Source organism: Ruditapes philippinarum, unplaced genomic scaffold (genome assembly GCF_026571515.1).
Source record: "Ruditapes philippinarum isolate M1 unplaced genomic scaffold, ASM2657151v2 ctg927_1_1_1_1, whole genome shotgun sequence".
Lineage (NCBI taxonomy): Eukaryota > Metazoa > Mollusca > Bivalvia > Venerida > Veneridae > Ruditapes > Ruditapes philippinarum.
This window is the reverse complement of record NW_026865196.1, coordinates 100,830-113,388: the sequence shown is the minus strand read 5'-3', so window position 1 is coordinate 113,388 and position 12,559 is coordinate 100,830. Positions and strand designations below refer to the sequence as shown.

Here is a 12,559-nt window from a genome sequence, read left to right as displayed (position 1 = left end):
ACTAATAAAGCAAACATAAACAGAAGATACTGTTTTATTTTATTGTCTTGAAATGTTTTATAAACTCTTTGTCTCTCTAATCAGTTTATAATAATTTCAGGATCATTTACCTTTCTTAGCCTCGGAACCTTCGTGACCGTACTGAATTATAAACCGCTGATGTCGCTCTTCAAGGTTTTCGTGCTCCTGTTTCAAATGATCATAATCACTTTGCATCCGTTCCTTCTCTCTTGTAAGTCTGAAATTTAAATTAAGATGGGAATATGATATTTACACTTTTTTCTTTCTAAATAAACTTGGTACTAGAGGAGGATGTTGACATTCTATGACTATACTGATTATAAACAACCTTGTGCTTCCAGTATAAAGTGTGTACTTCCTATTTAAAAACAGGAAAACTGGGTCTATGCCTTGAAAAAAGAACAACAAAAAACCTTGCCCTATGTTTTGAATAAACACAGGAAAACTGGCCTTATGCCTTGAAAAAACAAAGGGAAACTGGTCCTATGCCTTGAAAAAACAAAGCAAAATAGGCCCAATGCCTTGAATAAATACAGAAAAACTGGCCCTATGTCTTAAATAAACTCAGGAAAACTGACCCTATGTCTTGAGTAATATAGGTAACTGGCTCTATGCCTCAAGTAAAAACACATGACAGCTGACCCTATGCCTCCAAAATTAGGAAAACTGACACTCTGCCTCCAGTAGAAAGCCACGACAGCTGGCCAAATGCCTCCCATGTAAACAAAGGAAAAGTGGCCTTATGCCTCTTGTATTTTGAAACACAGGAAAACTTGCTCTATACCTCCAATACAAACAAAGAAAAGCTGGTCCAATGCCTCCAGTATAATCACAGGACAGTTTCCCTATACCTTCAGTATAAACACAGGACAGCTGCCCCTATACCTTCAGTATAAACACAAGACAGCTGTCCCTATATCTTCAGTATAAACACAGGACAGTTGGCCCTTTACCTTCTGTATAAACACAGGACAGTTGACCCTATACCTTCATTATAAACACCGGACAGCTGTCCTTATAACTTCAGTATAAACACAGGACAGCTGTCCCTATACCTTAAGTATAAACACAGGACAGCTGCCCCTATACCTCCAGTATAAACACAGGACAGTTGGCCCTTTACCTTCAGTATAAACTCAAGACAACTGTCCCTTTATCTTCAATATAAACACAGGACAGTTGGCTCCTTCAGTATAAACACAAGACAGCTGTCCCTATATCTTCAGTATAAACACAGGACAGCTGTCCCTATACCTTCAGTTTAAACACAGGACGGCTGTCTCTATACCTTCAGTATAAACACAGGACAGCTGTCCCTATGCTTCCAGTAAAAACACATGAAAACTGGTCATATTCCTGTATTATTAAAACAGGAAAAACATTGTTTGCAGTATGATTAAATATTGTTTGCTCTATTGGGATCTTGATGTTCTAATTTGTATATTCAACTCTGGCCAGCTCAAATATTCAAAGCAGGGCAAGACTGTAACACAATTCCCTTGAAGGAAAAGGTCACTGAGCAGTATTTCTAGTATACCCTATGCTGTTTTACAATTTTACATAACTGATCAAAGGTTGGGCGCAGTTCATTTTATAAACCAACAATGACGTCAATTTGAAATATTAGAAATCTATCAGATTATCTTGTTTCTAATGCCGTCAAAGGGTTCCGACTATTTACGTCTGCAAATATGTATTTATAAAAATCTTCATTATGAATAAAGCTGCATGGCGAGCAGCACATGTCTGGCAACGCTAGAGAAGGAGTTCCTTCTGACCACAGTCTGCAACATGTGGATAATAATAATAATTATATAATAAGTGAAATGCGTAAAATGTGTCTGACTTCAAAGAATGCAAGTTCTCTGCAATAAACATAACTGCAATCCTGCAAGTGTCATTTCTTATCATATTTAAATATGTGAAGTGGTTTGTAAAGTGCATGTGACATACAAAAAGCATTATATAGGTTGGGACCTGTAGTGACAGTCTAGATAATTATTAATATATTGTTGATATGCTTTGCACTGAATCAATGTCAGCTCACTAATTATTGGTATACAATCTACAAACAGTATTCATATCACAGTTTTCAAGTTAACAACTTAAATAGAAGTATGTAATTTGCAATATACCATGTTATAGAACAAACAAAATCATTTTAACGCACCTTTCAAGCTCTACCCTAGGCACCACTGAACCGTCCCCACCAACTGCATCTTTCAAGGTTGCATTCTCCTGTGAAGGAAACAATATATTTGGTGGTAAGAAAATAACTAATTTTTTGAGTCAGTATTGTTCACTGAAGTTGAAGATACTTAGGTTTCATATCAAGTGAAATCTGAAAGTCAAACTTTAATGCAGCATGCCTCCAGAATTATGCTAATTTTCATGAAATTTTGAAAATGTATTTAAAAGTAAAATATTGTGATATGATGAAAGTAAAACAGCACTAACAATCCCATCCTCAGTAACCCAGGCTATTTACTGTATACATGTATATATATGGAATGTGTACTGTGGGTTCCGAAGATGTTACAATCCATGTAAATTACCAAAAACAAGTCAAAATATGCAAAAATGCCCCTTACTAAATTAGTAACACAGACAAAATATGGTGATTTATTCTTTAAAATCAGTCATTACTCACATTAAAACATGTAAATTATTGATTGAATCTTTTTACTTTTCTTAAAAATTTAAGTGTTTTTTTTTCTCAAATTTGATTTTCTTGAAATATTTATGCTCATCTGGAGGCATGCAGCTTTAAAAAGAACATAATTTACTGTCAAACATGTCTTTAAGTGGGCCACCCCATTCCACCACTGCTGCCTATCCCAAAGGTAAGACATTGCCAAATGATAATTTATATTCTTTCATTAAAACAATGCATACATGTATCTAGTTACATATAAAGATGGATCATTAAAGGGTCAAACACTGGATATTATAAAAAAGATTTTATTGTAGTCAGAAATGGTCATTTTAACCCCTTTAACCTGCTGAATTTCTTTAATGGACTTGTCTAGCTTTCACTTTTGGGACTGCCAATTATCAATTTTGGGGATATCAAAATAAAATGTTTAAGTTATTTAGCCCACAATATAGAGCTTGGTCAGACTGCATTGATGCTATACTGGTGATTAAGGCTAATTACTTTTGGTTCCAGAAGGTCAAAGGTTAAAACAAGCCTAATTACACAGTAAAATGAAAAAAATGTTTGAACTGTCAAATTCACTACCAATATCAGTAAAGGGGGAGTCATTCTTTTATTTTTTTTAAGAAAAGACATTTAATACATTTAGTCATACCAAAGACATAAAGGTGAAGTCATTCTTATAATTTTATAAGAAAGTACATTTTTACATTAGTCATACTAAAGACATAAAGACAATAAGACTATAATAAACATGGTAGTCACTTGCACCCCGTTATAATGGTCAATTTGGGGTCCAGGTCTCAAACCCTAATATAAACAGGGTTCTGATTTATAACATTTCCAGATTGGATTGTTGACAGATAAGATTTTTTTTTGTATTACCCAAACAACATACCTGTACATATCTATAGTGTTTTGTTATAGTTTTTTTTTCAATGAAAATTGCTTACAATAACATAATTTGTCTCTAAATTTGGTAAAAATAATGACTGATAATGTACATAAAAATTATATATGTAAAATCGTAAAAGAAAAATATTTTAAAGTGTTTCCATCTGTAGCATTTCTCCCACATTGTTTACTGTGAAAATCACTCAGGAGTCAACCCCTTTGAGTGTTATAATAAGGTAAAGTGTTATAACAGGGGTGCAGTATAACAGGATGGCAGCGTAGGTGTAGAGTCAAATGTCTAGATAACGTCTGAAAGGTTTGTTTACAAAAAATCAAATAGTTATCATGTTTTAATTTCTATTCTTTATTACTTACGTAAATGCAATAAAATGTATTTTGGTCAAAATAATTTAACACGTTCTTTGTGGTTTTCTCACAATTCAATAACATGGTTGAAATTATATATATTAAGAAATCAAAAACACATCCTTGTACGAAATTAATCTATACAACAAATTGGTTAAGACAAATTAAAATCACATCAAAGCAATAACAGGTTACTGAAATAGAAAACTTATTTCAGTGTCTGACAAATTGATTTCCCACATTGTAAAAATATTCATTTTTTTTTTTTTTATCAAAAACACTCACTGACTACCTAACATTCAATATTAATAACAAAAATCTCAAGCACAAAAAAAGTTAAAGATCACAAATTCTCCTTTGTTACTAAAGTATTTTGAATGCCAAACCCATTGAAAGTTATGTTAATCACTGTTTGATACAATTTAGTCTTTACTAACAGATTTATGATCCGTAGGGAGGTATGCTTGACTACTCACAGTGCTTGATAGTAAGACAATAGTCTGGATAATATAGAATTTTCTCAGTTCAAAAAGGGCCATAATTCTGTCAAAGTCAATGTTAGAGTTATGGGCCTTGGTCAATTACATCCTTTTATGCACTAAATAAAGTGTTTCAAAATTTTGAACCTACTCCCTTTACTAGTCTTGGAGATACCAACTTGCAAGCATAAACTTAACCAAAAAGTAATGCAGATGCCAGGGTAAGTACAGTAGCCCATCCTTAATCTTCCTAAAGTCGAGCTTAATACTACAACATAAAATCAGTCCAGTCCCAAATAGACATAAAATCCCCACATCTCATTACCACAACATTAACTTACAAAGTCAGCACTTAAATTTCTAGGCGGCAGCTTCTCAAATACATCTTGAAGAAACTTTAAGCCAGCCGCTCCATTCTTTTTCTGACATTCAAAATAATATTTCTTATATCTATTTTACATTATTTTGAACTTTTCAACATTATAAGGTAAATATTTTTAAGTTTGTTTGGTTTTGTTTTCTTTTACATTTTATTGTGTTTGTTTTTTTCTCGTCTTTTTATTTGTTTATTTATTTTATTTATTTTTTTTTTTTTTTTTTTAGGCGAATTTTAACACATTTTTGGTATTTTCAGGAATTACAATGTATCATCAGACAACCAGGGTACATAGTAAATATTGGCTTACTATTTGCTCAAAAAATTAACAACTAACAATCGATATGAGTAAAGCTTTTAAGCATGCATTATCAGCCATTTTATACTTTATATGTAACAATCCATCTCTGTAAAAAGGAGGCTATATTAATTCAACCAATCAAAACATTTTCAACTAATCAAAACAATCAATGATGTTTATTTTAACAAATCAGAACAACATATGAAGTTGAATACTAAATGAATGCATTAATATAGAAGTAATTAAATACCACTCATAACAATTTATGATAAAAAATAAGTATAATATGTAAATGATTATTTTAATATTATAAAAAGACCAAACACTTCAGATGTAATGCTGTGCTATAAATGCATGCAGACATACTCACTTCAAACAATTCAAAAATCAATGTTTTAACTTGTAATACACCTCAAATATTAATAGAGAAATAAATAGCGGTCAAACTGTAAAATAGAATATCAAAATATGAAATTAATATCTTCAAATCAACCAAAGCGTTTGATTAGATAAAGCATTTTCAAAAAGGACCAATCATAATTGTCCAAAATGATCACATGATGCTATGGCAGCCAATCAGATGTACTCACAGTCCTTCTAATGATAAAATGTTGTGGAACAAGAATGAATGAATCAGGAGAGGACAATGGAAGATATCTCGTAAATAAAAGTAACATGAGAAAAAGAACACGAGTAAGTACTCAGAATAGAACAAAGAAGTAGAGGTGAGAAAAGTTGTTTAGCAGATAATTTAGTGAGATTGATGAATAAGAGTTATTTGATTACTTCTATATTGGTCATTTTTACTTGTGCATAATGGTTAGTCCTATGAATTACATTAATAGTAATTGTACTGACAGGAACATTTGATGAACAGGCTGTGACAAATGGTAAAACTAAGACTCGGTGTGAGCAAAAGGACTTAAAACTGCTAATTCAAAATTAATCTATGGAAATATTTCTAAGTTTGATATTTTTATACAATATTTAGAGTCAGATTGATCTATGAAGAATTCAAATTTATGTTTAAAGGTTTCTGGATCTAAGTCGAATTTAGAATTTTAAATACAAGTTATCAAGTTTTACTAAATATTTCATTGGATGCCTTATTTGTTTCTTATACTTTAGCTGCCAGAAAGACAGTGTGCTCACCTGAATTTGCTGTTCTTGTTCAAGATTCTAAATATTAATTTAGGAACTGGCAAAGGAAAAGATTTTCAATCAAAATCTAAGACAAGAGTGAAGGTTTTTAAGTTAATAAAGGGCTATAATTCAGACAAATCCATTGCTAGAGTTATGAGCCTTGGGTAGTGACCTCCACTAATTACCTTTTAGACATTAGACATTAGAAATATTGCACAAGAGAAGAATCAGTGATAGCCTCACTGTTTTTTAATAGTAAAGCTAAAAACTTTAATTTGGATTACAAATTATTTCATATAATTGTGCACAATTCATGGTCTTATAATAGCACATAACTGAATATTAATTTATAAATGAACTTCACATGAAATGAATAAATGAATCCACAAGATATACATTGAATATAAAGGGAAGTAGAATGTTTAAGTGTTAAATACTGACATGCATTATTGAATAAACAAAATGAATATAGAATGCTGATTTTGAGGGATAAAAATAATCTATTGTTTGATTAGAATAAATGGCTAAATAAAAGGGTTACTGTTCATATAAAACAAGATGATACAATAAAATAAAAGATTGCTATTCATGAAAAAATGAAAGAATTTGCTTGTTATACCATATTCATGTAAAATGAAGTGTTATAATTATTATAGTAAAGGATTGCTATTCATGTAAATTTTTATAGTAAAGGATTGCTATTCATAACAATTTATGGTAAAATGAAGAATTGCTATTCATTTGAAATGAAGTGGTATATTAAAGGATTGCTATTTATGTAGAATGAAGTGGTATGATAAAGGTTTGTTATTCATGTAAATTGAAATGGTATAATAAAGGATTGCTATTCATGTAAAATAAAATGGTATAAAATAATGTACAAAGATGAATGTTATATTTTAACAACAAAAAATAAGTGTTGTTCAGGAAAGTGCAGAAAAAAGGGACATTTTAAAAATTCTATTTAATGCTATGTTGTTTTCTACACAGGAAACCTTTTGTACATTTTAAATCTTAGGAAAAAAATATCTGGATTATTTTGGGCCATAATGTAAAGTTTTTGATGAATAATTACTGTATAGCAGTCCTATTTTTATCATCAGGAAAAAAATATCTTCCCTTACTTGTCAAGTAAATGATAAATAAAATGATCAATTCATGTTCATAAAAAATAATGTAATAAAAGGTTAAACAAAGCATGCGATACGAAACCATCGATTTGTTTTTCTCCAAGATAATGGACAATGCAAATAAGGTTTTTCCAATTACCCATTTATTACCTCCCTTTTTTCCTGTGGTTACAATGGATAATGTATGTAAGTACAGTAAATCAACTCAAATTACCTTGTTTTTAACCAAATTAAGAAAATAATGAGAATAATGAAATATAAAAGGCATGCTAATTAATGGTCAAACAAAAAAAACATTCTTCCCATGCAGAAGGTTTTACTACAAGACCACATACAATTACGTTCTCTGCCAGAGAAGTGTCTCCGAGCACAACAACATTCTCCTGCTCTTCAACAGAGGATTCATGCTCAAGAGCAGAAAGCGTTAGCTCTTGACCAGAGCAGATTTCCTGCTCTGGTGGTTTACATTGAGCCACCAATTCCACCATTTCTGGCTGTAGAGAGAAATTTTTAACATGTTTCTACAACTCCCAACATATTATTAGATTGAACAACCATGATAAATTGCTGAATTCAATCATTTATTTTATTTTAATCAATATGATTTTCTTAACCAGTGTATTAGACTTAACCTAGAGATATCACACGTTTTCCTAAATATAAGTGACGTTTTTTAACCTAATGTGGCTTAAAACATAACAAACGCTCAGTACTTAATTACATGATGTTATTTGTCAGAGCTGTTGAAAATTTTGTTCTAAAATTTGTGAAATAAAACTTGGAGAAAGAAAAATAAGATTCAAATGTTATGAATAGAACTATGAAAGGGAGCAGAATGGCTTTCAAGGTTACTAGATATTCAAATTTTCCTGAAAAATTTACTAAGTGTTTGAAATACCTATAGTAGAACGTCATGGAAAAATTACACCTTGCCAAGAGATCAAACCAGCAAATCCCATTTGATCCATATTGAACTTAGCAGGCGCATGAAAATTCTTTTCCTACAATTCAAAATTGCTTGAAAGCTGCCACTTGTCTGACCAACAGAAGATAAATTTGATACGTCATAATCAAAGATAGTGAAGAATTAACAAAGTTGACCCACCTGTTGTAAGATCTCAGCTTTCTCATTGACTTGTTCATTAATCTCCCTTAGCTGCTTATTTGCATCTCTTAACTCGTCAATCTTTGCTTCAAGTTCTTCTAACTGTGGCTTCTTGTAGATTAGCTCACTATTAGCCTATTTGACAGAAATCATCAAATATAATTATCTAAATTGTGCAACAAATTTTGTTTAAAAAAATCAAAAGTATTCAATCCTCAACAATGAGAGAGTGTTAAATAAAATTATCAACTGGTAGAGCAAGACCTCAGAGGCTCCTCAGTTCATTATTTAAGGCACAAATTGGCACCTGAGTAAAACAAAATACATTCTGTAAATTAGCTTTACAGCTTCCTTACTTTTTTAATTTCGGATTTTAAGTTGCTTTTACACTATTATGGTCATATATAGCAACTTGCCACCTTTACTGCATGAGGATAACCTAAGGGGCGGCCCTCCATGCATTATATAAGAAACATTAGTGGGATCCTTTGTAGAACCACCAATGCTCTGTTAGCTAGCTTGATAGCTTCCTCACATGAAAGACCCTGGCAGGCTTCAAACCCACAGTGGTTAGGGAGAGAATTGATATGAAGTCAACCACCTTAACCACTCATTAGAATTATAAATCCTTGCCTGGATTGAAAACCTAGGCAGACATGGGCAAGTGACTATCAGTTAACAACCTTGACCATTTAGGAACCAAGGTTAAAATGCTCCGCGAGTGATAAAAATACTGACCAGAAGTTCTTCCTTTTGAGCTATTAGATTGTCCCGCACCTTTTCAAGTTCCATGATCCTACTCCTGAAGTATATATAAAAAGAATTTATGAATATTTTCATTCATGTAATAGCGCCTACGATAAAATTTATTCCTAGACATGATGGCAATTGATTTATATAAAAAAAATCAAATTATCTAATATGTATATATATAAATATATATTGTTTGATTTCAGATATTTATTTTTCAATCAATCTAATCTAGGTAATTTCAAATAATCTAATCATGTAGTAACTTCCCACATCTTGTGTTGCAATGCCGACTAAGGTAACAGCTGTTTTCTGTCTAAACCATAATAATGTGGGCAACTGTATAGATCTGTATGTAGAAATCTTCCGAGGCCACAATATGCACTTAGCCAACAGATACATCAAGGGTCAGACATTCTTTTTCTAGTAATGTATTAAGTTAACTTTGCTACGCCGCAACAATTAATCCTTTAGAAAATGGCTTTATCTTGAAAGAACAGCAGAGCCATCCATGTTTTATACAGATGACCTAATTGATTACTTACGAGAACCTGTGTTCTAAATTTAGTGGTCTTAACAAGAAGTTTTTCTAATTTTAGTGGTATTATCAAGATGTTCTAAATTTAGTCGTCTTAACAAGATGTTCTAAATTTAGTGGTTTTAACAAGATGTTCTAAATTTAGTGGTCTTAACAAGTTCTTCTAAATTGAATGGTCTAAACAAGATGTTCTAAATTTGGTGGTCTTAACAAGTTCTTCTAAATTGAATGGTCTAAACAAGATGTTCTAAATTTGGTGGTCTTTACAAGAAGTTTTTCTAAATTAAGTGGTCTAAACAAGATGTTCTAAATTAAGTGGTCTTTACAAGAAGTTTTTCTAAATTAAGTGGTCTAAACAAGATGTTCTAAATTTAGTCGTCTTAACAAGATGTTCTAAATTTAGTGGTTTTAACAAGATGTTCTAAATTTAGTGGTCTTAACAAGTTCTTCTAAATTGAATGGTCTAAACAAGATGTTCTAAATTTGGTGGTCTTAACAAGAAGTTCTAAATTTAGTGGTCTTAACAAGATGTTCTAAATTATGTGCTCTTAACAAGAAGTTCTTCTAAATTGAGTGGTCTAAACAAGGAGTTGCTTCGATAATGCCTTTGTGTCCTAGTTTTAGACACCACATGACCAATGTTCCAATTTAAGCAAGATTTTAGTACAAAAATATTTACAAAGTTTGATGAAGATCCTACATACAAACAAGCAATTATCATAGTATTGCAAGCAATCCATAAGTCCCCTACCGGTAAGAGCCCAAGCAACATTCTGAAGGGCCATTGGCAATTCACTTATGTTCCTATTTAAATAAATTTGTTGAAAAAGTTCTCTAAAAGTGATCACAGGAAACAGTTTATATGTACAGACAGACAGACGGACTGAAGGACACTCTAAAGTTTTTTTTAAACATCCCTGTTATCAAAATATAACATTTTTAAAATCCTATCATGATTAAAGAAGTTGGAGTAAAAATTCCCAATACTCAAAAAAAAGTTCAAAAGGGGCATTATTCTGGATATAATCTTGCTAGAGTATTGAATATTCACAAATGTTGAGTGATAAATAAGAAACATTTATATGAAGTTTGAAGTAGATACATTCAGAAAAAGAAGTTATTAAAAAAAAACAATGTTTTTTTCATGAAAATTTTGTGTTCAAGGGAGGTTATTCTGATAAATTTTGTGCTAGAGTTGTAAACTTTGTCACATATGATGTGGTTGATGACAAGCAACTTATATTTAAATAAAGTACTTATAGTGAAAAAACTTAAAAACTAGAATCAGAAATCTTGAAATTCAGTGTATTTGTTGCCATAGCAACCAGAATTTTCAACATAGGAAGATAAGAAAAGGATGTGCATAATTTCCATACTGCCATCTACCCATATGTCAAGTTTCATAAAAATATTTTCAGTACTTTTTGCGTTATCACTGGATCCAGGTTATGTGTAAATTTGCCATATTTTCAGTCTATTTGTTGCCATAGCAACCAGAATTTTCAACATAGGAAAAAAAGAAAAAGACGTGCATAATCTCCATACTGCCATCTATCCATATATTAAGCTTCATAAAATTTTTTTCAGTACTTTTTGCATTATCGCGGGATCCAGGTTATGTGTAAAATGTGCCATATTTTCAGTCTTTTTGTTGCCATAGCAACCAGAATTTTCAACATAGGAAGAAAAGAAAAAGACGTGCATAATCTCCATACTGCCATCTATCCATATATCAAGTTTCATTAAAATATTTTCAGTACTTTTTGCGTTATCGTGGGATCCAGTTTTGTGGACGACCGGACTGATGGACGGACAGACGGACGGACGGACAGACAGACGGACGGAGGGTAAACCTAAAGTCCCTTCCGGTAAACCGGTAGGGGACTAATAAATGAAAGTTAACCTCAATTTAATTGAACCAATAACCTTGTAAAAATAGACGTGCCAAGCTTTGAATTTGGAACAGTCCATTCTAAAATTTAGGGACTTCAATATCAAAACACAAAAATCGAGTTACTAACAGTACAGAGCCTGGTCAGACTGCATGGATATGCGATCAGCATGCCAGCTTTATGCTGGCAACGACGGTTCATCTTTTTCGGTTCAAGCAGGTTAAAGGACAAACTGTTTTACGTTGGCAAGCAGCATATTGATTACAACATTTCAACTTACCTCAGATGTTCATTATCACTTCTGTACTGCTCTATCTTATCTGTCAACTTGTCAATATCTTTCAGTTTTTCCATACTGGAATCAGCCTGAAGGTTACACACAAGAAAAAAAAATTAAAATCAGTAATAATAGATTTTTTAATTGTCTCAAAAAAATACTAAAACACTGCTTGAGTGTTCTTTACATAAATATGATACTACATAGTAAGAATAAAGAATATCAGTAACATTGATGATGAAGGCGACCCTATCACTCCTCCCCACCTTAAAAACAGCCATTTTTGATTAAGATTAGAAAGGTCACAGTCCATATGACACGGATGCCCCCCACATCCCATTGTCTTCCAGACTTGGCGTTGGACTTGAGGATAGACAAGGGCAATTAAAGTAGGCGAGACATAAAAAAAAACCCCGAACTTGACCCTTATCAATTTCAAAAATCTAAAACATTAAGAGAAACAGCAATTAAGTGTCAGAAACTTAAGGACAACCCTGCAATTCTATACTCAACCTCCTTTTTTTTCAATGGGGGCATAAACCTTATCTTTATTCTTGCAGCTATGAAAAGCTTAATATCTATGTTATGTCAACAATAACAATTGGGGGAGCGGAGGGGGAGAAGGTCTCTT

General features: G+C 32.0%; 1 protein-coding gene across 5 annotated transcripts in view; it reads right to left on the bottom strand.

Annotated features, from left to right (window-relative positions):
- The window catches only part of LOC132728151 (flagellar attachment zone protein 1-like), a 154,176-nt gene that overhangs the window by 81,383 nt on the left and 60,234 nt on the right, over positions 1-12,559 (bottom strand). For all 5 annotated transcript variants that reach the window (XM_060713779.1, XM_060713780.1, XM_060713781.1 and 2 more), the window contains 5 exons: positions 11,932-12,017; positions 9,210-9,273; positions 8,472-8,606; positions 2,192-2,259; positions 111-238 (listed from right to left, as the gene is read on the bottom strand). In XM_060713779.1, coding sequence (XP_060569762.1) covers positions 111-238; positions 2,192-2,259; positions 8,472-8,606; positions 9,210-9,273; positions 11,932-12,017 — 481 coding nt within the window. The remainder of the gene's footprint in view (positions 1-110; positions 239-2,191; positions 2,260-8,471; positions 8,607-9,209; positions 9,274-11,931; positions 12,018-12,559) is intronic.